The 20,495-nt window shown below is 53.3% G+C and overlaps 7 protein-coding genes across 7 annotated transcripts; 2 read left to right on the top strand and 5 right to left on the bottom strand.

Moving 5' to 3' along the window:
* IUM83_01675 (Ethylmalonyl-CoA decarboxylase) lies at nucleotides 1-1,018 on the bottom strand (the record flags this gene model as incomplete). The annotated part of the gene is made up of 2 exons (XM_067925545.1): nucleotides 1-152; nucleotides 226-1,018. The coding sequence occupies 2 exons, from the start codon at nucleotides 1,016-1,018 to the stop codon at nucleotides 1-3; spliced, it is 945 nt and encodes a 314-aa protein (XP_067797454.1).
* A 1,822-nt stretch (nucleotides 1,019-2,840) lies between these two features.
* On the bottom strand, nucleotides 2,841-4,082 carry IUM83_01674 (uncharacterized protein; the record flags this gene model as incomplete). The annotated part of the gene is made up of 1 exon (XM_067925544.1): nucleotides 2,841-4,082. The coding sequence occupies one exon, from the start codon at nucleotides 4,080-4,082 to the stop codon at nucleotides 2,841-2,843; it is 1,242 nt and encodes a 413-aa protein (XP_067797453.1).
* A 247-nt stretch (nucleotides 4,083-4,329) lies between these two features.
* IUM83_01673 (uncharacterized protein) lies at nucleotides 4,330-5,841 on the top strand (the record flags this gene model as incomplete). The annotated part of the gene is made up of 1 exon (XM_067925543.1): nucleotides 4,330-5,841. One exon carries the CDS (start codon nucleotides 4,330-4,332, stop codon nucleotides 5,839-5,841), a length of 1,512 nt encoding a protein of 503 aa, XP_067797374.1.
* A 4,380-nt stretch (nucleotides 5,842-10,221) lies between these two features.
* IUM83_01672 (uncharacterized protein) lies at nucleotides 10,222-11,210 on the bottom strand (the record flags this gene model as incomplete). The annotated part of the gene is made up of 3 exons (XM_067925542.1): nucleotides 10,222-10,230; nucleotides 10,401-10,984; nucleotides 11,072-11,210. 3 exons carry the CDS (start codon nucleotides 11,208-11,210, stop codon nucleotides 10,222-10,224), a joined length of 732 nt encoding a protein of 243 aa, XP_067797625.1.
* Nucleotides 11,211-11,417: 207 nt separating this feature from the next.
* IUM83_01671 (uncharacterized protein) lies at nucleotides 11,418-12,967 on the top strand (the record flags this gene model as incomplete). The annotated part of the gene is made up of 6 exons (XM_067925541.1): nucleotides 11,418-11,591; nucleotides 11,699-11,851; nucleotides 11,939-12,313; nucleotides 12,392-12,568; nucleotides 12,649-12,834; nucleotides 12,911-12,967. The coding sequence occupies 6 exons, from the start codon at nucleotides 11,418-11,420 to the stop codon at nucleotides 12,965-12,967; spliced, it is 1,122 nt and encodes a 373-aa protein (XP_067797259.1).
* A 134-nt stretch (nucleotides 12,968-13,101) lies between these two features.
* On the bottom strand, nucleotides 13,102-16,415 carry IUM83_01670 (kinesin-like protein; the record flags this gene model as incomplete). Its single annotated transcript, XM_067925540.1, has 10 exons — nucleotides 13,102-13,302; nucleotides 13,374-13,493; nucleotides 13,562-13,628; nucleotides 13,706-13,893; nucleotides 13,971-14,184; nucleotides 14,252-14,493; nucleotides 14,559-14,645; nucleotides 14,709-15,581; nucleotides 15,659-15,811; nucleotides 15,885-16,415. The coding sequence occupies 10 exons, from the start codon at nucleotides 16,413-16,415 to the stop codon at nucleotides 13,102-13,104; spliced, it is 2,676 nt and encodes an 891-aa protein (XP_067797375.1).
* Nucleotides 16,416-16,678: 263 nt separating this feature from the next.
* On the bottom strand, nucleotides 16,679-18,067 carry IUM83_01669 (rab GDP dissociation inhibitor alpha; the record flags this gene model as incomplete). The annotated part of the gene is made up of 1 exon (XM_067925539.1): nucleotides 16,679-18,067. One exon carries the CDS (start codon nucleotides 18,065-18,067, stop codon nucleotides 16,679-16,681), a length of 1,389 nt encoding a protein of 462 aa, XP_067797389.1.
* Between the last annotated feature and the right edge of the window lie 2,428 nt (nucleotides 18,068-20,495).

Below are 20,495 nucleotides of genomic sequence, written 5' to 3'. Positions count from 1 at the left end.
TCACTTTTTCTTGTTCAAGGCTTTCTTCAAAGCCTCTAGATTTGCCAAGCCTCCCCAGAGCGTCTTGAACACGTCGTGCTCGTACTCGAGGACTTCATCCAGGCTCACATCATCGGCGTTGTTTACCACGCGCTTCGCTCCATGCGAGACCGCTGGGCATCAAGAATCACAAAACACAATCAGCTGGAAATGCATGAGAGCTGAGTACTGCATCATATTCTGTACCTGGTGCAACAACGTCAAATGGTTCAACAAACGAGCTGATCGCAGTGTCACACGCCTCTCGGCTGGTAGCACTGAAAATCTCATCGACAAGCTGCAGCTGCGTCGCACGTTCAGGTGAAACCTTCTCCGCGGTACACAGCAAGCGAAGTGCGTGCTGTCTCCCGAGGATTTTGTGTAGCCTAGCTCCGCCGCCCCACCCAGGTACGACGCCCATGCGAGACTGCACGAACTGAATGACTGCATTACTCTCCATGATCCTGAAGTCACAGGCCGTCGCCAGCTCCGCCCCGCCCCCAAACGCTCCGCCTTCAATCACTGCGACACTCACCAGCGGCAACCGCCGAAACCTCGTCAGCGTATCCACCATCAACGCGCCCATTGCTGCTCCAGCCTCTCTCGAGTTGAGCTCCTGCCGAGCGACGCGCAGGTCCGCCCCGGCACAGAACCAGCCGTCGGTTCCTCTCAGCACCACCGCATTCAAGTGGCAGTGCACCTCCGGGTGCTCCAGCAGTTCGACGATGTCGGCCAGCTGCGCCATCATCTTCCCGGTCAGCGCATTGCGCGCCGACGGGTTGTGGATCTCCAGCAGCGCCGTCTTCTGCAGAGTCTCGAGCCCCGCCGGCAACCGCGTCGAGTTCACTGACATAGCGTCTTTGGACCCTCCAGGGGCAGGAGAGAAGGGCAGGTGCAGCGCCACGTGGTCGCCGTGCTTGCCCAGACTCCGCAGCGTCTCGCGGCTTCTGGCGACGAGCGCGTCGCGGCCCTGCGCTGCGTCGTTGATGTACGAGAACATACCTCGACGCTGTCGTGTCGCCCCGGGTATTAATCCGTCGCTGCACGCTGGCAAACGGCACCTGGAAGCTGCGTAGGAGCTGCCTGCGCGGTGCAGCATCGTCCTCCCCACGTTTAACTTGACCCCAGGTAGATTGTGTAGCCATCTTCGGATGATGGTAACATATTGCAGATGGCTACATATTCCAGCATTCGCAGCGCTGGTAACCTGGACATGGTCAACTGGGCGTATACCCTAAAAGGGGCGAAGCCTGGCTTGACGCGGAGGGCGCTGTAGAAGCTGCAGCTGCACACGGTCGAGTGGAAGTGGTGGAGTTGTTGTTGCAGCGAACGCACCTAAGCACGCCGATGTTTCAAACTTGCTAGCGAAAGGGAATAACTATTGAGACTCGGGGGAAGTTGTTGAAGTACCGTACCGGTATAAAGGTTCTTAAAGATGCCTGGGGTACGGACAAGTAAAAGCGATCGCAGGTGGCCATCAAGACGTCGTGGAACGTCTTTTTGGTCTAGGCGTCGACTTCAAAGAAGCTGAAGAATATGCGTTGGTCATGATTCTTGCTGCAGTAAGGGGGTATCTCGATATGCTCAAGTGGCTAGCGGCAAATGGCAGTCGGGTTTTCACTTCTAGTGCGACGGACGCCGCTGCTAGCGGTGGACACCTGAATGTTCTAAGCTGGCTCAATAAAAATGAGTTGGTGGACTGCACTGTAGAAGGAGTGGCCGAAAATGGGCATTTTGGACGTATTGGTTTGGCTACCCGAGCATAAGTCAAAGGGACTTACAGATCGTACAATGGACGACGCTGCAGCGAATACCCACCTTGAGGTCGTGCAGTGACTCCAAGCGCGCGGAATCGAAGGCTGCACCACTAATGCGATGGATGATGCGGCGCGAGCAGGACACACCAAGATGGTCAAATGGCTTCACTCTAACCGCAGCGAAGGAGCCACCACAGAGGCGATGGACGGACGGTGCGGCGAGCGCAGGACACCTCGAGGTGGAGAAATGGTTGAGTACTAACCGAACAGAAGGATGTATTACCAATTCTATCGATCTCGCCGCATGCTTCGGGCATTTTGAGGTCGTAAGATGGCTGTATGCTAATCGATCAGAGGTTTAACGCAACGTGCTATTGAGGGTTCGACAGGTCGAAATCAGAATGCTATGTTGACGTAGTTCCTCGATATACGACTGGATGGTTGCACAGCCGAAGTCATGGATGCTGCTGCGCTTATGGAGACTTCGAGGTAGTTCTTTTTCTTCACCGTGAGCGCAACGCAGGCTGCACCAGCGGCACCCTCTTTTGATGTTTCAATATATCACGAGTTTTTTGCTTGGATCTACGTACTACCCAGAGCATGCCCTTACTGGTCGAACTCGTAGTGTCGGAAAAGACGAGTTGATTTGGTCTGCAAACCAGCACCTCAATAAGTTGATTTCGGTGATACGTGAATGAATTCACAGGAAGGTACCGACGTCAGAGGACTACCGGCGTCAGAGAACACGCTTTCGAACATTGAAGGCGAGAAAACGTGGTCTCAGCAGACCCGAATCTATGTGTTCCAAACGATGTGGGCAAGTGAACTGTGGTCCCTTCGAAACACCTTGCGATTCCGTTCAAGGCTTCTACGGCTAACAACATTGGCTAACTGGCAGCTACGGCGCAGCATGTTTTCTCCTTGATTGGATCTCGAGTTACGAATCGGAGAAGGGTTGATATCGATAATGATGTTGGGGTGTATTGTGTTGCTGGCTCGCACCGAACTTCTAAAAGGGGTTGATATCGATAGCGTATGTTTATACTCCGCTAGTTATCCATATTTCTAACTTTCTAGCGTCTGGAGTACTGTCTGGCGGATCAAATCGTCGCCATTCTTGCCGCTGATAATCATCGGAACCACCTGCGCCAGGCCGGTTTCTAAGCGAATTTTCTTCTGCTGGTAGTCGAACAACCTCTTCTCGGCTAGGAATGCCGCTGCGACTGATTCCGCTTCGGCGTCTGCCAGGATCTTCGCCGCCTCACGCTCCGCAGCTTTAACCATGGCGTCGCTCTTGATCTTTGCTGCAGCGATGTACTGCGCGTAGTTCTGTTTGAGATTTGTGAGGTCAACTGCTGGTTGCGTCTGAGCTCGGACCGAAGCGGCAGTGGCCGTGGCGACGGCATCTATCTTGAACCCCTCCGCTTCCTTGATTCTGTTGGCGTATTCGGCTTTGTGCTGGGCGATGGTCATCTGGGCCTTGGCGTCTGCAGTCGTTCGCATTGCGTTGCGAATAATAGTGGCACGGGCTTTCGCCGCTAGCAGGTCTTGGACTGCACGCTCATTTTCTTTTTGTGCAGCTGTCAACTTCTGGGTTTCCTCGTTCACCAGTATGCGGAGCTGATTTTCATGGTTCTTTTCCTGCTCCTCCATGCGGGTCTTGAACGCTGTAGTCCCCTCAAGCGTCAACGACAACGAGGATGGCAGGTCGACGTTTGTGACCTTGACGCTGTGGATGAAAATACCAAACTGGGAGAGCTTCGAGTTAAGGTCTGTCTTCATCCCCATTGCGAAGTCTTCGCGCAAATCGTGGACTTGGTCATAGCGAACTGAGTTCACAAGTCCACGGATGGCTTCCTCCGTCAGGCTATAGAGCAGCTCGTCCAAGCGATGAGCCCCTAGAGCGTAGACGAACTTGACAGCGTCGTCTTCCGTAGGGCCAATCTGAAAACTGATGGAGATGTCGATGTCGACCATGACATTGTCGGAGGTGGGGCAGCCTCGAACTGGATTGGAATACGCTACGGCCTGCTTGGTGACGATGTGTGAGACCCGATTCCACGCTGGCCAGAACACTTTGAGACCGGGGTCCATCATACCAACGTGGGCATTCCAGGTTTGTTGTAGAACCCAAACTCCTGACGGAATCTGCTGCATGAACGTGAAGAAAACCGGGGATCTCGGTATGAGTACCAGCGGGATGCGACCATCAACTGCCTTCGCGTTGAAATGACCCAGGGCGTCCATCGGACGGATGATATCGAGCTGCACGAGCCGGTTGTATCGAGCTGGTTTCTCCTCTGCCATTGTGTGCTGGTTGTTCCTCGACGTCGATGGTGGTATGAAGGCTTGTGTAAGATGTTGGTTGTGATCGCGGAAAATGTGCTAACAAAAAAGTTATGCGCTACTGCACCTGCGATTAGCGGAAGTGGTGCGTGTCGTGGTGCATGCAAGTTCCCATTAATTATTTTTAATTCGCCCTGCATCATCTCATGTTGCTCGACCTCCTCATATTCATTTCATCTTGAACCGACCGAAGCTATTTGCTGCCACCATGGCCGAGGAGGAGCACGTGCTTGTAGGTGATGGGCACCAAACGCGGTTGCTGTACACGGAAACCAGCTCTGTTGACAAAGCAAACCGAGTATTTGGCGCTTGCTACAACGGCAACACGGTGATCTTGATCAACCCTCGATCAAGCATGCTTCGGCCGTACATCCGCGTACCCGAAGGCATGTATGCACTCGTCCAATACCAAGGTCGTGATATGGATTACAAGAAGGGCGACGTAAGAAGCCCTGTGTGGCCTGCAGGTTTCCACTGGGCAGGGCCCTGGACCCAAGTCTCTCATCTTGTTACGAAGCAGTTTATCGTCTTTGAGACGCCAATCAAGGGCTGCAAGACGGCGGACAATGTTACGGTTCGAATCGACATGTGCCTCATTTTCCGTATCATGGGAGATGCATCCAAGGGGGAAGACCCGAACCTTGTGCGGCGCTTTGTGTATGAGCTGGGGCCAAATGGACTAGAAGTTCAGCTTCGCGCTGCACAAGACGAAGCAGTACGTGCTTTGGCTCGAAGTGTTCAACACACTGAAGTGTACAAACTTCGAGACGGTACTATGAAGGAAAGCTTCAATACTGGCAAGCTTGCCATGATGAAGCGCGAAGATTCGGATCCTACGTCGGCGGAGGTTAAGATAGTTCGTAAAGACGGCACCGCAGAATCGGCAACCCCCGACGCGCCTCAGCCTCCACCACCTGGGCAAAAGACACCATACTTCATTACGGAGGACATCAAGAAGAACCTCAACGCCCAGTTCAACACGTACGGCGTTGAGATAACTAGCGTTGCGATCACCGACGTGGATCTCCCGCCAACGTTTGTGGAGCAGATGCAAAGTCGAACAACCTACTTAAGTACCATCAAGGGGCAGACCATGAAGCAGATGAACGACATGCAATTGCTGTCGTACAAGGAGGAGATCGACACGACCAAGCTGGCACGTAAGATGATGCTCATGGAGGAGGAACAGACCGGCAAAGCCAAGTGCGCGGAAATTCAGAAGGAGATCGACATGGTAGACACGGACACGCGTGTTATTCAAAACCAGATCGTGCAGGAGACTCGAGTTGAGTGCAATAAGATCGCTGCGGAAGCCTCCCTCGCCATCGAGCAAATTCATGCTGACACGAAGCGTATTTCTAGTGAGATCGCATTCCGTTCCGAAACCGATATCCGTCTTGTGCTGGCTGAGGAGGAGGCTTGTAAAATGCAGCTGCAGGCCGAGATGGAGGAGATTATTAGTGGAGGTAAGGCCAAGGCAAAGGAGATTGTCGCTCGAGCAGAGGGAGCAGCAGCGAAAAAAATGGAGATGTTCCGTACACATCAGCTGGATATGCAGCGCTTGGAGGTGCTCAGCTCGCTTTCACAGAATCCAAAGACTATTGTCACCGGTAACGCGTCCAACAGTCTGCTGGCTGAAATGATGGTGGCCAACCAGCACGGCAAAGTCCTGTTGAATGTAGGCGAGAGTGGTTTCAAGGGACTAACGCTAGCGTCGTAAGAACGCCATAGCTAATGCATTTTCTACTGTTTTTTTTTTTCCTCGAGGTTGTGTACTTTCGAAAAAAGACTTACATTCCAATCGAGGTTGAACCCAAAATGTGTCTATTTAATTTGTTCAGAGTATTCGGTGGATAGCATTTTCTCGCAGAGTAAGGCAGCGTTGCTGCGTCTTGAGATTGCAATGTGCTCCTGAGCGAGGTCTAGTGGAGTGAGGTTATTGTTGTTCCGCAACATGACGCTGAATCCACGCTCAATCAACCACTCACAGACAGCGGGTTGACCGTTAGCTGCAGCTTTGTGCAGAAGTGTATCTCCCTTCCAGTCCAGTGCGTCCAAGTTCGCGTGAAGCATTGTCAGGTGCTCCAGTAAGTGAACGTGTCCTTCACGTGCTGCCCAATGTGCGGCTGTCCACCCCATGTATCCAGGCGCATCAAGCCGAAGATGACATCGCATCATTCGAGTGCAAAGTCGCTGAAAGATTAGAAGGTCACCTCCCCTCGCACTTTCAATTAGCTTCTCGACAAGCTCCGTACTGTCGATAGAAGCGTTATCCTCGCCAAGTGGTATGGGGTCACCGGCCAGCGAGATCTCAATAAGGTCAGCTTGAACTATCGTGTCTTGCTCGCGATTGAAGTCATGCTGATTCTGTCTTGCCAACGTTCGCCGAATATGATGCACACACTTCGACCGGGTGCTGGGCTCGGACGTCTTGGTTTTCGGCGAATCACTGCTACTCTTGCAGATGATTGTACGACGACGCTCTAACACCATTGAGATCTGTCCGATCTGTGAGCGGTTTGACACTGAGGAGCGAGGCACAAGGATTGATCCTTGAGCTAGCACTAAGAATATCGAAAACATAAGACGCCTCACGCCAGGATGCAACATTTGTCGCGGCTGGACAAGGCTGGAAGGATTCGTGATGATCTACAATCTTAAATGGGCGTTGGCTAGGTTTGCTCGATCCCATGCCCAGATGCCAACGTAAATGGAAACTTCGACCAATTTATCGCCGCCCATGGATCACCGCATGTACACTCCAAATGTGTCTTGTACGAGTTTCTTAAGGTGATCATAGGAAGCCGCCAGCATATCTCCCTCCTCGGATGGTTGAGTAACACTTTTGTCACTTCCTTCCTTCTCCATAACTCGTCTTCGACGACACGCCCACTCGATTAAAGGGTTTCCCGGATCGACTTTCAAACGGCCTCGTAGAATTTTACCCACGTACTTGCTGGTCACGCGTGACGTGCAGAGGCCTAAAAGTTGCCGACACAGCGCGAACGCATCGCAATTTGTCACTTCAACGCATGTTTCATGCCAGGCAACTTCGACGATCAGAGGATTCTTCTCAGCATCCAGCGAGGCAGCGTTGAGGGCCAAATCAGGCCACGCTTCTGCTGCCACTCCTCCATCTCGTTCGCAAAGGCCCGACCGGATTAATTCTCGCTCCGATTCATTTGCAAGCAATGCGATTGCCAAAGGAAGTGGTACCTTTGAGAACTTAGTCCGCATTGCACCGCCATTTGTCGAATGAGACTGTGGGTCTTGAGATGCTTTTGACGGTGCAGTCCTCACCGATCCCGCCGTTAGCCGTGCCAAGGACCGAATAGGTCCGTCATGCTCGTGCGGATATGCAAATAACAGTTCACTAGGAGCAACAGAAAGCATGAATCCCACCGAATCCGACGGGCAAAACACTCCACCATGTTTATCCTGGACCGACACCTCGGAAATACTACCGCGATCGGCTGCGAAGGATTCATTGAATCGCCGTACAATTTCTTGGCATAAGAATTTGACCTTCTCTCGCGGATTAATCGGAACACACATACGACATTCACCTACTTGAACCAATATTCGCACAACGTCAGGAAGTGCTGCTAGCTTCGCCTCACTCAGGCCGTTAACCTTTGGCGATTCTGAAGATTTAGACGAAGAGGATGCATTTACACTGGCAGCGTCGCGTTTACTCGCGCTTGTTTGCTCAATTACCGGCTTATTTTCCGGTGCATCTCCTGTGTTTGCAATATCATTGCAATCAGATTGTTTTGGTTCAATTTGGTGCAGCTCTTGTCCCTTTTTAACGGACGGACTTAATTGTTCGTTAGCCGTGGCATTATAGCATGCCACCTCCACCATTGGGGCAACAGATTCAATAGACGGTCTTCGCTTTGTGTTTGCCGTTGGTGATAGCGTTCGATTGATCGGAGCCAAGAGTTTGTTCAGGCCATCTCGGAAGCTCTCTGATTGTAGACGAGCGCGGCTCAATGGGCTCATCAACTTGGTGATCCCGCCACGAATTTCCCCTACAATATCCGTATCTGCACCTAGTACCATAATGGGGCTAGGAATCCCCAAATTCACTTTTCGAGACGAGGACGAAGGCGAGCTGTCATTACTCCCGCTCTCAGCATCGATGACTAATGTCAGGTTAGCAAGACTTTTCCCACTCTCTCGTCTGTATACTGGCGATGGTTTTGCTGGGGCGTCACCGCATCCAGTTTCAAGTTCAGGTACTTTGGTAGGAACATGTATGGGTGTTACTATGCCCGGCTCATAATCATCGGGCTCAAAACGTTGTTTCTGCTGTCGAACGAGCTGTTTCCGACGAACCATTCGTTGGATACACCGAGTAGCATCCTCTCGTTCTAGGTTTGGTGGAGCAGGAGGGGGGCTTTCTGATGTAGAGAGTTCCTCCTGGCATACTACTGCTTCAGAATCTTCATGAGGCATTGATCCAGAGGGAGTAGCGTCCTCTTTGTCTGTGAACGGGGGCTCAGCCACTGCATCGTCCGCCGCACCCGTCTCGCCCGTGACAATTCCAGCTTCTGTGAACAGCGGCTCAGCCACCGCGGCGCTCTCTGAGGTTGAAGGTCGTGTGTGAAATTCCTCTGTTCCCGATAAGTCGTAATTCGGGAGTTCACTGGATTGGACAGTGATACGAGCTGCTGGAGTTTGTCGATGCACAAATCTCATAGTCTGCGAATTTAGTATGGTCTTGAAATCTAGTGAACTCTGCGTACAAAGGAAACCAAGTTGATTGTCAAATACCACAATGGCCTGCTTCAATAATGACTTAGCGCGAGCCTCTTTCAAATTTCCGGTCTGCAGCGTAAATTCGACAGCACGAATTTGGAGCACTCCGAGAAAAAGTGCCATCATTGCAGAGCCCTTTGAGCTCGATAAAGACTCTCCGACATGATCAAATATCTCTCGCGCCAGTTTGAATAGCAATTCATCTAACTGACAACGAATCTTGTCCATGGTAATGTGAAAACTTAATTGGGGCTGAGAGGAAGAACAGACTCGGCCACCATCTGAAAAGCTCGACCGCAACTGGATTTTGTCGACTATTGCAAAGCATTCTTGCGCTGACATGGCACAATGGGCAATGTCGAGAAAAAGCCGAGCAGGCCAGTTGAATGCACGATTGGTTTCACCGTGATGGTTTAAGTGAATCGATCCTTTCCTTCTTAAGATGCAACCACAACCTTGTAAGGAGCACTCAAGCATTTGAAAGGCCAACGGTAGTGCAGGTACAAATATGGCATCACCTGCGAACTCGTTTGATTCAGTGGTCAGGCGCAAATTCGAAAGCTTGGTCGTAATATCACGTTCAACTACCCCATCATTGTCACGTATACCAAAACGTTTGAGCACGATTTGGACCAATTTACCACCAGTCTGTAGATCCAGCTCATCCATATGTAACTCAACGTGCATTTTGGGATCCCCATTCGTAGACTTCACTGCTGCATTCGTATCAACATTTTCAGCAACGGAACTTTCCGAACAACTGTTTCGCCTGCTGTCTGTACTAGACGAACAATCAACGCACGGAGTTGCTGTCAATGATTGACTTCCGTTACGAGGTGGACACACGTGGACGTCAATCATGTCTAGGCTGATCTGCTGGTGGCAGGTGCCACACCGAAGAACAATCGCCTGCTCCTTTTCGTTCACGAATCGGTACATCTCAGCTAGCATCATAGTCAAATCGTCATCAATTCGACACAACACGCTTTGAACTCGCCATCTGACAGATAGAGAATTGTGGCGCTGCTCTAGGTGAAATACCTCCCGGTCAGGTTTCAGTCGAAGCACTACATAGCCTCGGAACCTCACGGCTAGCTCGTGCATACTTAGCTGAAGTTCACGAACTCCGTGACGGTGAAGAATTACATTGCCGGCAGCACGATCAGCAGCGAGGAACAACTCTTGCGGTCCTTCTGTCGGCGATGTAAACTTTAGTTTCGCTTCCAGGGTACCCCGAAATGTGATCTGTAGCTCAATATTTGGATGGTCAACTTGACCTGGGCCAAACAGTTCACGGTTAGCCGCCATGCCATCCTCTGGTGAAGATAGCGCGCAGCTTTCAGAGCTTCTGCCGTTCAAAACCCAGTTACACAGTGTCGAAGCAACCATATAGACCTCCATAAAATCAGCGATACCAAACTCCATCTTCACCGCACCGAAGTTTGCATCAACAAGCTGCATGTGTCTCTTCCACGAGTCTTCCAGTTCTTTCCGGTGGTAAAAGCGTGTTATTCGTACGTCAACCGACACCTTGCTTATCAAACAAATCATGTGGCCCCCAGATTTGCTCTGGACGCCAGATCCTGCAGGGTTAATTCCAACACTGAGCAAGAAAGACATCGCCTTGAAGCGCGTTTGTACAAGGTGATCCGGGGAGTAGTCCACGCAAGGCGTCGAATCCTTCACATCTTGCCATAGCGCGTCGGTCGTCCGCGCATTCAAGTCGGTCAAAGTCATCTCCACTCTTGAAATCCCACCCACAAAAATATGTACACTAAGTTTTTCTACCACCAACTTGGTTCGATCGTTCACATCTCGAGCGAACGCAAACATGGCAGCAGTGGAGCCAAGCGGGTCCGGCTCCAGCAGCGCCGCTTGAACACGTTCTTCCGCTTCTCGCCGGACCTTGCTGCTGCACTCCCAAATGTTCCTAACCTGCACCTGTAGCTCGTTCACATGAATCAGCAGTGGTTTGTGCGCTGCCTCCTTGTCCGCGTCCGTCCAGGACGGCACGGCGATAGTCAGCTCGATGCAATTCACTGTAGTCACCAGCAACGGAGCCGGCAGATGCAGCATCGCAGCAACGCGGTGCGGCTTCAGATCTACTCACATAAAAATAAATGTTAGCCTTCGTAAAAACTACTGCACTTGGTCACTTCAACATGGCAAAAAAAACTCTTTTTACTAACTGATGTCGGGTATCACCAGCTGCGTCTTCGAGTACGAATTGGCCATGAAGTCGCGCGGCAGCATGTCGTCCTTGAAGCCGTCAGCCCAGTAGCGCAGCTGCCTGCGCACGTAGTCCTTCATCATGCTGCTGGTCACCATCCTCGCCTCAAAGCCACAACTGCCAACGGTGCCGCTTCGTCCGAGATGGCTACAGTTTATGTAAAACCTGTGTACGGTCTCCGCTTAGTCGAACAGGGCCAGCTGTCACCTGAGTCCCATAAATTGATGCGCATGCTGCGTCACCGTCGTCTCTTCCGTGCGTGGGCCATTTGCTGGCTGAGCCGCGCGTGTGCAGTGCTCGCGGAGATGGAAGGAGTGGAGCCGAGCCCGGAGCCGCCCGAGACGCGCGGAGTGACCGTTGAGCAGGGCGTCATGCTGGCCGCGGACGCGCTGTTCCTGTTCGTGGGCGTCGTCTACGGCTCGCGCGTGCTGGCGCCCAAGCCCATGACGTACCTGTCCGAGATCGCCTTCCCGCTGGACGTGAGTGCACTGCACTGCAGTATCACCGCACGGGTTTTTATAATAGTTAATGAGTTATTGGTGCGGTGCATTAACTGGATTTTGGACTGTGTCTCGATGCACTGTAGTTCTGTGTCAAGTTGGCTGCGTCGTTCACGTTGTTCCTGCTCAACGGGCTGCAGTGGCTGTACCAGGAGATTTTCTGCTCGTGGCTGCTGTACCATCGGCCGTTCGGGCGCGACCAGCAGAACGTTGTGGCTATGATGGAGACATTGGTTTGGGTGAGTTAGTTGGGTGATGGCGTTACTTTGGGGTGGCAAAGAATTGAGAGAGCTGAGTTGGTTTTTGGGGGTTGCTCTGTGCTGCAGGGCACGTCGACCAGTATTTTGTGGATGGAGTATCGGCGCGGGTTAACGCCGTCGGTGTATTTGCGGCTGTTCTGGTTCCTCAAGTGGCTGGACGCTACGTACTTCCTCGTTGTGAATGGGACGTTCGCTGGAGCGGCGAGTTCGGACGACGAGGGCGCGATGTCCTACATGACCGGCATGGTGTTTGGCGGCGTATGTTATGCAGCTTCGGCTGTCCTGGTATTGTTCATGTGTGTACGACCCACGACGGTCACCCCGGAGTTTATTGCATACCCAACGGAGGTGAACACTCCTTCCGCTTATCTTAACTCGGCCCACTGCCAACCCCCCACTTCACTGTACGGGTCGTTCAAGGATTGGGAGCTGGTAGCGTATGTAAGTGCTGCAATTTTGATTCTTGTAGTATCTGTGGAATTGCTGTGTAACATCAATGCTAATGACGTGGTTGTGCAGCCTTCATCGGCCAAGAGCACCGAAGAGAGAGCGATGCTCGATATCACGATTCCGGCTACTACTTCTTCAATCTGGGGCAACCAGCAGTTCGTCTCGTTCAAGATTGTTGTTCAAACGGATGAAGATCATTGGACTCTTCGACGTCCTTACAGTGACTTTGCTGCCCTAGACGAAGAGGTAAGCAAGGGAATACTCATTCATTTTGCTTTCAAATGTTGGTTGTTTAAGTTATTTCGTGTTTTTGCTGTCACTGATAGCTTCCTGAAGAAGTTCGCGCTGATTGTCCGCTGCCACCAGAGGAGTATGATAACAGAAAGGTAATAACGTGGAAGGAGCGCCCACGGTCGCTGAAGTCACGCCTTGAAAGTTATCTCAAGAAGGTGCTCCGCCATCCCAAGCTGGCTCCTTACGCTTCTCAAGCACTCTGTGAATTTCTCGAAATGGTAAGTTTATCAGACGTGCTACGAAGTAGTTGTCCTGCAACGAGCTATCTCACGCATTAGTTGTTCGTGTTGCCAGGAATACGTGGAGGATATCGCGTCCGTACGCTCGTATCACTCAAACTCGATAATATGAACTAATCCTATGTACCAAAGTATCAAACCACGGCCACTTCCGAAGTGCTTACAGTTATAGTACACACATGGAGTAGCTGAGAATTATACGTGCCAAAATACATCTATAAACAAGGTGCATCAAGTTATCTTAATCTATGATCGACTTGATACTGTTGAAGCGTAAGTGATCTCGCAGGAATTTACCATCTTGGCGAACCGTAACGAATTGAGAGTCTCGTCACGGTGCTCTCCCAGCGGTGACAAATTGCAGATCATGAGCGTCTTACTGTCTCCGCCAAGCGAGGAACTCAAAAAGTGCGTGAGCTTTGAGTCGCGGAACGGAACGTGCGTGGACTATAACAAAATATGTCTTAACATTAGCGTGCAAACCAGGAAGAGAAAACAAAAGGTAGGAGTGCACATACCTTTTTCGCTAGGGCACATATTACGTTGCCTAGCGCCGAGAGGCTTTTGTTAATTGATGTAGCCTCCTTCATAAGTTCCTTGTTGCTGTCACTGCCCGACTTTGACAAACGCTCTGAGCCCTTCAAATTGACCATCAAGTTAGTAAAAATGTGCAACTGACCAGTCAACCACATTCAGCAAAACGTACTGCCAGGTCGACGAGGTTGATAATCCCTGTGCGCTGATCACCAGTCAGCGAGTTACTCCCGTTTAGTCTGATATGCAAAACGTTGGTAGCATGTTAGAGTTAAGTTCATAAAGTGAGTGAGTACAAATTATCAGCGATACGTACCTAAATGTAATGACGCAATGACTGCGCGAAGATCGATCGTTCATCTTGGTGGATTTCGTAGATCTCCTCGTCATGGCCTCCCGTAGCAGGCCCCACGCGTCTTGGTCGTTTTTAACTTCGTGAATGCAAGAATTCACGACAGCAACTTTACCTTCACTATCCAGGCGTAGGTCAATTTTGTCTGTGGGCTGCACGCATTCAACATATAACCAGTGTCAGAAATAGAAAACACGGTCAAATTGCAGCGAGGAAGTAAATCACGAACCCCAGCCGGTGCGAGCAGATCACGCAAAGTTTCATTGTAGATCTCAACCAGTTCCAAGCTGGCGTTGAAATCCCAACCACTAGACCTCAAATCATCCATGCCAGCGAAGATATGAGAAATCGCCCGTCCAACAATTCCCATGTCTGGTGACGGCTCCATCAGCTCGGAATCGGCATCCTCTTCCCGTCCCTGCATCGTGTACGTCTTTCCAGATCTATTGCGCCAACGACAGCTTAGTTTTGAGTCAAATACTTCTCCATCAAAAACTGAACAAAGCTTACCCAGTTTGGCCATACGCAAAAATGCACACGTTGTATCCGTCCAGGGCAGACTGAATCAACGCAGACACTTCCAAGAAAACATCCTCTTGCGAGCATTTGCTATCGAACACAAGGTCGAAGTCGAAGTTGTACTTCTTGACAACGCTCCTGGCCCCATTCTGTCCGTAACCGACGTGGGACTTGGGGTTTGCGCTGAGTTCGATCTGCCGCCTTTCACCTCGATAGTCTGGAAAGCCGAAAATCTGCGCAGAGGATGAGAGATGTGAGTCACTCTGATGTTGATGCTATATCAGGCACAATCACTTACCTCTTCGTTTCTAGAGTTTGCTAGTTCGTGCTGCAGAACTGGCCGAACGCGGCAGAAAACGCGAATATTTCCTTTCAACTCCATAACCTGCGTTGGCAATAGCATATTGTAAGAGACCACAATATCTGCAAAACCTCGACACTATCGTACCTTGTTGTGAAGGCTTCGCCGAACGGCTTCTGCGTTGAAGACCCTCTGCTCCAAAAAGTCAGCGCGTTCCTGGAACCGAGCCTTAGCAGCGTCCGCCTCCTCTGCTCGCTGCTCAAGCCTTTCCTCCAACTCATCCACATGGATCAAGCATCGCCGGAGCTTCTCCCTCACCCCTGCCAAATCGGTTTCGAGCGTGCTTATCCTTGCATCTTTTTCTCTCACCGCGCTTAACTGCGGCCGTAGTTCCTTCAACTCTGATTCCAGTTGGGCAATAATCGACACGGACTTATCCGCAGCAATCCTTTGGGTTTCCACAGTTGCAAGGTGCTTCTTCTCGCTTTGCGATGTCAGACGAAGAGAAGCCCTCAAACGCTCGTTATCCGTGCGCAACTGCTCACACTCCGCCGCGAACTTCGCCGACTTCTGGTCATCTTTCTCCACTGAAGCCAGCAGTTCCTTCTTCTCCTGCACCCACTGCGCATGCAGCGCTGTCGTCTGCTTTTCTGCTCGATCAAGTCCGTCGGATAACGCTGAGCGCGCAGCTTCGCACTTCTCATACAGCAACTGCAGATCCTTCAACTGCGCTGTCACTTTCGCTTCTCGCTCCAGATCCTGCAGCTTTTCATGAAGTGCAGCCTGCAGTTGCTGCTCCAGGTCACGCAACTCGCTCGTCGAGCGCATACCCTCACTCATGCTGTTGGATCCCTGTGACATTTTGAGCTCATTGATCACCCTCGCGGATCGGTCCCGTTCCTCATGCAGACTGTTGATCAAAGTGTCCTTCTCGCCCAGCTGCGTGACCAGCCCGGTAACTTCTCGACACAGTGCCTGGATCTTCTTCTCCTGCTGGTAGTCCGTCGGTTCATTCAGATGCTGCCGTCAACAGCCGTCCAAAAACCCTCGTTACCACCGCCACTACCAACAGCTTGTGCCCCTTCAGCCCCACGCACCTGGTTGTCGCTCATCGTGTTGATGATCTGAGTCTGCGTCTTGATCGTGGACCTCAGGTACTCCAGATCCGACTGCTTGTCCGCGCGCTCGCGCTCCAGCGTCGCCGCGTGCTTTAGCAGCGCCACGGCGTGCTCGTACGTGTCCGTATACCTCTACACCCAGCACAACCACGCCACATTCAGCGCCCTCCTTCCTGCCAATGGCCCTGCAGCTAGACCCACCCACCTTCTTGTACAAGTAGGCCTTCTCCCTGTCCGACTTGGCCGTGAGCACGCGCTCCTCCTCCTCGGGGTCTCTGCTCATCAGGAACGCCACGGACGCGGCCACGGGCGAGTACGCCTCGTCCTCCGCGGGCGTCTCCTGCCTGTAGCTCGCGCCCAGCTCCGTGCTGGAGCTGCGTGCGCCCTCCCGCCGCGACTTTTTGAGGCTGTGGCGCGGCGGAGAGAAGCTCAGCGCGTAGGACTTGGGTTCGGCGGCCGCCTCGGCGCTGCGCTCGCTGCTCTCCGTCTGGTTGTCCAGCACGAAGTCGTCGAACACCTTGACGCCGCGCTGGGCCGGCCGCGGCACGGAGCGCGGCCCTGGCTGGCCGGTTATGGCGCTGGAGCTGCAGCTGGAGCTGGCGCCGCGGAGTCCCGCGCCCACGGAGCGGCGCTGCCACTCGCGCTTCTTGGCCGCGGCGTCGGGCGTGGCGATGCTCGCGAAGTGGCTCAGCACGCGGCCGCTGCCGGCCTGGTACCGCTCCGGTGACGACTCCATGGCGCGCGGCGTGCTGCGTCTGTGCCGCTTTCCGAGGATTTTTCGATTGGGGAAATGGGGAAAATGAAACGTCCCACGGCGAGTGATTTGGTCTGAGTATGTGCGAAATGGGATATTTGACGATAAGCGAGGAGCTATGCCGCATTTTTGACCCAAATGTAAGGAGGAAGGCAAGACGAAGCCCAGGCAGGTTGATTCACTGGTCGATTTACTGCGACTGCATCGGCCATCGGCGCTCGCTCGGCCTGCTTATTACGGCTCGCTTACTGGTCCACGTCGGTCGAGTCGGCGTTGATGTTCATGTCGAGGTCCTCTCCGGTGATGCGCTTGTACAGGTCCAGCACGTCCTCGGACGTGGTCTCGAAGTGGCTCGTGGGGTCGTACGAGGCGCTGATGAAGCACTTGTCCTCCTTGCCGTCCGACACGGGCTCGAACATGTCCGTGATGGCGTCGAAGCGCTCCAGGTACGGGCCCAGCAGCTTGACGCCGGGCTCGAGCTCCTGCAGCGGCACCGACGTCTCGGCGAGCGTGCTGACGATGGCGATGTAGATGCCCTGCGGCGCAACGCAGTGGGCGGACGACACGACGGCCACGTAGATGTCGTTCTGGCGGTTGGCCTGCGCGGCCGGGATGATAATCTGCAGCGACTCGGCGTCGTTCGTGTTGGGCACGGGGTGGTCCAGGATGAAGATGGAGCGGACGGCCACGCCGGTCTTGCGCACCTTCTGGGCAGGGAAGTAGGACGGGTCGCCGATCACGAGCTTGGCCTTGGCCACTTCGTTGTCGCACTTGACGCCCCAGGCCTTGCCGTCCTTGTCCGTGAGGATCTCGTCCACCGCGCGGTTGAGCATGAAGGTGCCGCCGTTGATGGCGCACAGGCGCGAGAAGCTCTCGGGCAGGCCGCCCAGGCCGTACAGCGGGTAGATGTACGGGGACTTGCCGTAGCGCTCCAGCGAGTAGGCGTAGAGCTTGATGGCGCGCACGGTCTCGATGGCGGGGCGCTTGTGGTACGACTCGTCGCGCATGAGCGCCATGGCGTGGCCCATGAAGCTCTGCGTGTTGGCGTCCACGCCGTACTTCTCGAAGAGGTCGCTCATGGGCTGGTTGAACAGGTCCATGCCCTCGTACGTCTTCGGGTCGTCCTCCTCGTAGTTGTAGATGTACATGATGAGCTTGCGGAACTTGCGCTTCTCGAACATGCCCATGAGCGACGAGCGCAGCGCCTCCTCGCCCGTGGCGGGCACCTTGTAGGTGCGGCCGCCCTTGACCACGTAGCTGCCGTCCACGTTCTTGAACTCCAGGTAGCGCGTCACCTTGGTGTGCAGCAGCATCTTGACCAGCTTGCCGCAGGCCATGATGAACTTGGGCACCAGGTCCACGTTGTAGTCGCGGTCGGCGCCCAGGTCGGTGCGCGGCTGCTGGTCGGGCTTGAACTTCTTGTACAGGTTGGTCAGGTTGGGCGACGCGCACTCGCCGCCGTAGTACGGGTTGCGGTCCACCACGAGCACCTTCTTGCCGTTCACGGCCAGCAGGCCGCTCAGGATGCACTCCTTCAGGCCTGTGCCCAGCACGATCACGTCGTACTCGCCGTCGGCCAGCGCCTCGGTGCCCTGCGGCAGCCACGCGAAGTCGGGCTTGCTCTCCTCGGCCATGCTCGTTCGTCTACTCGTCCGCTCGCCTGCTCACTCGGGGGGCACGTTTCCAGTGAGGGGGCGATCCTTGCGCGCAATTTTTCTCCAAACCTATCTATTAGCATACTACTTCAATTCGTCATTCTTCTTCAACGCAAGAAGGTCAGTACATGTTGAAAGAAACGGACCTGCGATACAGACTGAGAACTATCAATGATGGGAATGGCCTATCGTATAGAATAGTGGTGTCAATGAGGTGGCTACACAGGCGAAGGTGTGTACATAGCAGTGAGTTAGGTACTCAGCCTGCGTAGCTGATCCGACGGGAAGTAGAGCTGACTCGCAGAGGAGTTGCCGAATTGACCGAACTCAACGAGTTCGGCAATGCCACTCCTGGACCGGCCTTCTGCTTCCGCCACGGTGTCCATTCTGAGCGGCGCTGCTGCTGTGGTAGCGCTCAAATCAAATGTTGCTCGTGGCGGCGCAGATGCCCGGCACCAAATGTGTCCAACTCTCACAATTGGGCTAGCTCCCCTCTCACACGTCATGCACTTCTTACCATCAAGAAAACACGGTACTATACTCGTTCAGCACAAACTTAACGTTGAAAGTTTTGTTGTTTAGCAGTCAGCTTTGACTATGATCTCAGAATCGCCATGCATCCGGCGCTGATGCAACCAAAAATCGCCCACATACCGCCGACGATCTTAACGCTGGCTGCCACTTCGGTAATTAAACCGCAAGTTTGCGGGAAACGTTGGAGGGGTGTTCCTCAGTTGAGAATTGCAACCAATTTGGCGTGGGCGGGTAGCACTCGTTCGGCGGATTGACGAAAGAGTATAAGTGTACCCCCCACCCCCGCCGAGAGCAGCTCGCCGGACCCGGAGATGACATCTAGCGCCGCGTGGAGGACAAGCTGGCCGGAACATTGCCCGAGGGCGGGTAAATTCTCGGCTTTCCAGATCGAACCTTGAATAAACGTAGACCGCCGAACGTCGGACTAGAGCTCAGAAGGCTCAGAGTCTTGGGGTCCCAGCTGAAATACATCAGCTGAGCCCAACAACGGCTCGGATGAAACTTCCCAGCTCCGGTCTTTGGTCAGGTGCGGCGTGTGCACCTCCCTTGCGATCCCCTTGACGGTTCTTCCTAGGGCTACGCTTTGGGCCCAGACGTCAGCCAGCCACAGCAACCTTGCTCCCACTTCAGATATCTCCAGCGCTCTCCAAACGAAACCTGCTCCCCACTCAACAGATCTCAGTTCGCACGTGGCTAACCCAATCTGCCCCGGGTTTCTCCAACACAAACACGACACTCCACACGTAACTTGTCCACCTGGTTCCGAGACATTGGCCCTGGTCTCCGTGGTTTCTTCACTTCCTCCGGCGGCTCCAGCTGAGAGCCGCTTCCACAGGTCTTCACTCGCCCCTCAGACCTAGAGTGGCCCCGAGAAAATTGGCTCGGTTTGAGCCTGTCCGCAGTCTGGGTTCTCGCTCTGCACCCAGAGACGCCCGCGCACCACGCTCCAAAATGAGCGAAATTTCAGCAACCGCACTGAAGACTTGAGCCTATCTCAGCCCCCGCGTAGTCGCTCCGCCGAAACCTCAGGAGAGTCACTTACTCCCCGAAAATACGAAATACGTGTCGGTAATGTCGTCCAGATCACGTAATAATATAAAATAGCTAATTAAGCTCCTCCGCACACCGAGGTACACCCAAAAAGACTATATGGGGTTGAGTTTTGATGGAACCGGTCCTCGGCATCCTTTTACACAAGGAAACACTCCCACTTGCGTCCTTCGGGGCAAATTCGATTCTGATTCAATTATTATACATGCAATCAAAGACCTATCAAGTGGGGGCGCACAGCGCCGTTCGGAGAGCACCCACAAAGGGTGCTAAGACCATCAAAGAGCTGCCAGTGTGCACAAGGCATTCGGCGCTTCACCCTGCGTTTTAGCCAATAAAGGGCCGAGCTCAGCAAAATCCAGCGTGGTCAGGCATGGGTTCAGCAAAGCTTCAACGAAGCTTCAGTGATGAGTAGCTGATCCCCGGTGACTCATTGGCCGAAAGTGTGTCGTAATCTGGGTACAGCTGGTCCCATCTTAGCTGATATATGAGTCCGTCATCATTGATGACGCGACCCTCCAGCCGCGCGCATTCACTGTGTACCCATCGGCCACTCTGAGACCCCGTAGTCTCAGGCGAGATTCCAACTGAGACCCCAGCATAAGTGTCCACCAGTGTCCGCATCATCTGAGACTTGGGTCGCCAAAGTGAGACTCCGGAGCGTCCGCTGAGCCCAAGTACATCCCGCTGAAACATCTGAGCCGAGACATACAGATTCCAGCTGTTCCTGCTGAGACCACCCAAGCTCGGAGTAGTGAGATCTAAACCAACTGGTTTCGGCTGAAACCATCTAGTCTCGGTGATCCAAGCTGGGACCCGGAGA

This window comes from Phytophthora cinnamomi, assembly GCF_018691715.1.
Source record: "Phytophthora cinnamomi strain GKB4 chromosome Unknown Contig14, whole genome shotgun sequence".
NCBI classification, from domain to species: Eukaryota; Oomycota; class Peronosporomycetes; order Peronosporales; family Peronosporaceae; genus Phytophthora; species Phytophthora cinnamomi.
This window is presented reverse-complemented; position numbering and strand designations above follow the sequence as displayed.